The 5,190-nt window shown below is 42.5% G+C and overlaps 1 protein-coding gene and 1 long non-coding RNA gene across 2 annotated transcripts; one reads left to right on the forward strand and one right to left on the reverse strand.

Moving 5' to 3' along the window:
- Positions 1-1,324: 1,324 nt before the first annotated feature.
- LOC135666006 (putative 12-oxophytodienoate reductase 5) lies at positions 1,325-2,974 on the forward strand. Its single transcript, XM_065177489.1, has 5 exons — positions 1,325-1,494; positions 1,680-1,820; positions 1,900-2,030; positions 2,108-2,281; positions 2,352-2,974. The coding sequence occupies exons 1-5, from the start codon at positions 1,436-1,438 to the stop codon at positions 2,942-2,944; spliced, it is 1,098 nt and encodes a 365-aa protein (XP_065033561.1). The 5' UTR covers positions 1,325-1,435; the 3' UTR covers positions 2,945-2,974.
- Positions 2,975-3,110: 136 nt separating this feature from the next.
- LOC135666007 (uncharacterized) lies at positions 3,111-4,743 on the reverse strand. Its single transcript, XR_010509669.1, has 3 exons — positions 4,586-4,743; positions 4,350-4,476; positions 3,111-3,630 (listed from the first exon to the last, which is right to left on the reverse strand). It is a non-coding gene; the product is annotated as an uncharacterized LOC135666007 (long non-coding RNA).
- Positions 4,744-5,190: the final 447 nt, after the last annotated feature.

A 5,190-nucleotide genomic window follows, 5' to 3' on the forward strand; every position in this document is an offset into this window, starting at 1 on the left:
CTAATGTTAAAATGATGGTTCATTGATATCGTCGACTGATGAGTCGGCACGATTGGTTCACTTCCAAATGCGTAAGTTTATCCGGATGCCTCTTTCTAACTGGCATAGGAGACTTAGTGAGGTGAAATCGCATGAGCGACCCAGTCGGAAGCGCTCTTGTCGATGAGAACCTAGTTCGAGGTGACCGAGTGAGCGGTTTGGGATCTTTCTAGTTGCAAGGTCACCTCTTTGGGTCGGGTCATCTGAGTGTCCTTGAGAGATGATTTGTTTTGTGGTTGCGTGTCTACGTCCTAATAACGAAGTTACTTGCTCTTTGTCGATAATCCAATATCATAGATTAACGTCGGGGTTGCTCGACACAAACCCTTGTATGCTTAAGTCAAACGAAGGAGAGTGAGTAGTCATGTAAATTGTATGATTATATTAATGTATAGAGAGTTCCCCCTCGAGCTGATGATTTCTTTTTATACCTAATTCCGAGACCTTTCTTGCTGATCAGTTCTAATTGATCTTGATAAGGTGATGATTATTGAAATGCACTTTATGCTATTTTGGGTTGGTGATATGAAGTCTTACTTAGATGTCAGCCATAGATGAGCTGACATCCGACAAAATGACCCCTATCAAGCATCTTTGGTCAATATAGTCATAGCCGTCACTGATAAAGCATCGCGTCCTTCTCGTCGACAACCATGTAGAAGATTCGGATCCTCTCCAACCCCTACCAAATCGATTCCCCTCCAATTCTCTCATCTCTACCCTCCGTCTCTTCGATCCTCAATCTCAACCATCGATTGAGATTGATCAGACTCGCGGTGTGCTAACTGATACCAGATATTATTACTATAATAATGATAATTATAATAATAAACCAATACCTGATATTATTACTATAATAATAATAAGTGGCGTGACTTCAATCAGAGTCCGTGTGGTTGTTGACGATGACATTTGCAATGACGTCAGAAGGGATATGATTTCGTGGGGCGGCTATTCCAATTGCGCGTACATGAAAGCCTCTGCAAGAAGAGAATACGTAGGCAAATACGATACGCACACGAACGTTTCAGGGAGATGCGATCTGCACATCACTACCAACAATTATTTGATTCTGTAGCCAAGCTTTGTAGCCTCCACGCTTGAAGCAACGGCAAGGGAATCATCCAGGAGAGGAGAGGGGGTTGAACTTTGACCACTTGAAAGCATGGAACCTGCTTTGTTAGACCAGAAACATTGCACTGTAGAGACGGAGAGCGCAACAAGTGCACGTTCTTGTTTGCTCGGTCAACCTCAGGCCTCCTTCCCTGCATCTACAAATACCCAGCACCCACCGCATCCTCTGAGCACCAAGGCAGATAGTTAGAGCAAAAGCAAGGGGAAAGAGAGAAGAAGAGGAAAGAGAAAGAGCATCCACTTCTTCTGTGCACTAGTAAGAATGGCAGCCATCCCTCTGCTTCGTTCCTACAAGATGGGCAAGTTTGATCTCTCTCACAGGTCAGAACTGCTTCTTTTTCTTCTTCTTCTTTGCTTGGGTTGTTGACACGTGTGTGGGTGTTGAGCTTAATTCTTTGCTCGAATTGTTTGACTACGGCAATTTGTCAATGCTCGTTGAGATTATAATTCCCCTGTTCTTCTTGTTGTATTCACCAAAGAAGTATTTTGGTCTTCTGCTGCAACAGGATTGTTTTGGCACCGTTGACAAGAAGCAGATCATACGGGAACGTTCCTCAGCCACATGCTGTGGTGTACTACTCTCAGAGAGCCACCGATGGAGGCCTTCTCATCACGGAAGCGACAGGAGTCTCAGACACTGCTCAGGGGTATGATTCGTAGCAGCCAAAGTAAAAAATGCTATCATTTGATTACAGTTCGGTGGTAAAACTTGTTCTTCATGCATAGATATCCCGATACTCCTGGAGTGTGGACAAGAGAGCAAGTGGAGGCATGGAAGCCCATCGTAGACGCCGTTCATGCCAAGGGCGGAGTCTTCTTCTGCCAGCTTTGGCATGTTGGCAGAGTCTCCAACACTGGTATTGCTTGGTCCTATCCTTCCTGTTCTAAATTAGAAGCTTGACATTTATGATCCCTTATACGAATGTGTGTGCAGGTTACCAGCCTAATGGACAAGATCCAATCTCGAGCACCGACAAGCAGGTGCCAACACAAGTGCTTCACGATGGCTCGATCGAAGAGTACTCTCGGCCTCGAAGACTAAGAACAGAAGAGATCCCTCGAATCGTCGAGGATTTTAGACTGGCGGCCAGGAACGCCATCGAAGCTGGTGAGATGCTTTCGCTACTACAAGTTCCTCTTTTTCTCATGCATTCTCTTAACGGGTCCGAATTGTGCAGGCTTCGATGGAGTGGAGATCCACGGCGCAAATGGCTACCTGATCGAGCAGTTCATGAAAGATAGCGCGAACGATCGAACCGATGAGTATGGCGGGAGCTTGGAGAACCGATGTCGCTTTGGGTTGGAGGTGGTCGAAGCGGTCGTCGGTGAGATCGGAGCTGACAGAGTTGGGATGCGGCTGTCACCGTTCTTGGACTACATGGACTGTTGGGATTCAGACCCTGAGGCACTTGCCCTCTACATGGTGCAAGCACTGAACAAGCACGGCATCCTCTACTGCCACATGATAGAGCCCAGGATGGCCGTCGTCAATGGCAGGTATCACATCCCTCACAGGCTTCTTCCCATGAGGAAGGCGTTCAAGGGAACCTTCATCGTCGCAGGAGGCTACGATCGCGACGAAGGTAACAAGGTTGTGGATGAGGGATACACAGATCTGGTGGCTTTTGGCCGACTGTTCTTGGCGAATCCTGACTTGCCCAAGAGATTTGAGCTGAATGCTGCACTGAACAAGTATGACAGGAACACCTTCTACACATCTGATCCAGTTGTTGGGTACACAGACTACCCATTCCTGGAGAACTCTGTATGAATGATCAAATGATACATCTGTTCCACTCTACTTTTTTTGTATGCTCAATAAAATTTCATTACAGTGCGTTAATCGGATACAGAAAATGATCAAACACAAGAATTCAAAGCAAAATCATCATCACTACACTTGTTTCTAAAGAACTGTACACGAGGTTTCGTACAGAAGCTTACAGTGACATTTTGCATTGCCTCGAGTGATTTCATCGTTTTACATGGCATAGAAATCATGGAAGAAAAAGCAGCTGGGAAATTACAGTGAGCAAATTGTTTCTGAATGGTTCACTCGGATGTGTCATCAGGTTCTCCACTGGCACTTTCCCAGTGGAATAGGCCTGCAGGAAGAGACCAAGCATTGCGAGCATCGCTAGCCGCCTGCTCTTAATCTCCTTCACCTTGAGCAGTGCAGCTTCGTTTGCCAGCCCCAGAGGATCAAATGGACCTCCAGGGTTGAGCTTGTCCTCCAAATCCTTCTAATATGAGCAGTCTGGTATCATCTAATTTAACAGAACACAAAGTAAATGACTGATTTCGATGTTGAGGTCTTCCTTACCAGTCCATTGATAATTCTATAGTATTCAGCACCTCCAACCAGCACGATCTCAGCAATGACAGCAACCACAAGATTGATCGGAATGTTACTTCCAAAATAATTCGATGTAATTCCATCTAGGAGAAGAGCACCATCTGCAAAACACATCAACAGGCCACCAAATTAGTCAGCGGCACGAACAGACAGCCATTTAGATTTGAAGTATGCTTTGGATTAAGAGGATCATATAGTCAAGAGACACATGAGCAAATTATTTCATGCATTTTAGCACAAATATCTATTGCCTAGAAAGGTGATCTTGTAATTTTACTGTGCATAAATTCCAACAAACAAAGTATATCCACCCAGCAATGCAGGATAAGGATGATCGATGTACATAGTCATACCTCTAATATAGAGAGTTATTTCCTTAGCTTGAAATCTCCTGGATCATAACGAAGCAACCTAACTATATATATATATATATATATGTAGATATATATATATATATATATGTATATATATGTAGATATATATATATATATATATATATATGTATATATATATATATGTATATATATGTATATATATATATATATGTATATATATGTATATATAAATATATATGTATATATATATATGTATATATAAATATATATGTATATATACATATACATATATATATTCTAATACTTGAGGAAATCCATAGATAACTCTAAGGAGGAATTGGTCCATAGTCTTTAGAAAAAATGGCCTGAGCAGATACTATAGATGAACATATCACATAGTAGATGACAGAAGGTGCAGTTCAAAAGTGAAGTTGCTTGAGCTATGAAGATTGTCAGGTACAAAATAAGCATAATACTAATAATACCTTGAACCAGACAGCCTCAGGACCACAATTTGCACCAAACTTGTCGTCGTCGAAGGCCTCTAAGATGACGAAGCCGGCTGCACCGGCATTGCCCACCTTTGCATGGATGAGCTCATAGACTTTGTATCTGTACATTGTTTGAAATTGTAAGGCACAGCGGCGAAAAGGAATCAACACCAAAGATTTTGTAGGAATGTGAGTGGAGGAAGATGACTTGGTTTATCTGGCACACATACTTGGCGAAATCTTCTGGCTTCTTGCTCAACCCAAAAGGATCATAGCCAAAGCTGCAAGGAGGTCAGAGCATGAATGATCCTTCAGGTATTAGAAATTTGAATACAGCACCCACTCCGGTCAATATTCAACTTACTCAAAAGCATACGTTATGACACTGCTTTGGGCACCACACCACCGAGACAAAATAATAGCTCAATGTGGAGCTGACTGAGCTTGTTTCCGGTGACATAATAGCTCTTTGTAAGAAAGAGGCAGCATCAAATCCTTAATTCTACTTAAAGGAGTATGTATGATCGCCACAAAGAACAACTGAAAACAGGAATTGTCAGAAGCATCTTCTATTGTCAAAATTGTATCCGATAATTTAGATAGGTATAAATCTAAATGAGTTCGACAAATTTTATCATCCTCAAGATCCCTACAATGAATGTGATTATATACCGACGAACGGGGATGAGTAGAACATAACAGGCAACAAGTTCAAGTCCATTGAGATATTTTAGAATCTCGTACCGTTCCAAGAGGCCTACCAGCAAGAAAATATTTTTATGCGATCGATCGCGATTTTTCGCATTAGTTGACAGTCCCAAGTGCGTAATTCTAT

This window comes from Musa acuminata, unplaced genomic scaffold, assembly GCF_036884655.1.
Source record: "Musa acuminata AAA Group cultivar baxijiao unplaced genomic scaffold, Cavendish_Baxijiao_AAA HiC_scaffold_1059, whole genome shotgun sequence".
Classification (NCBI taxonomy): domain Eukaryota; kingdom Viridiplantae; phylum Streptophyta; class Magnoliopsida; order Zingiberales; family Musaceae; genus Musa; species Musa acuminata.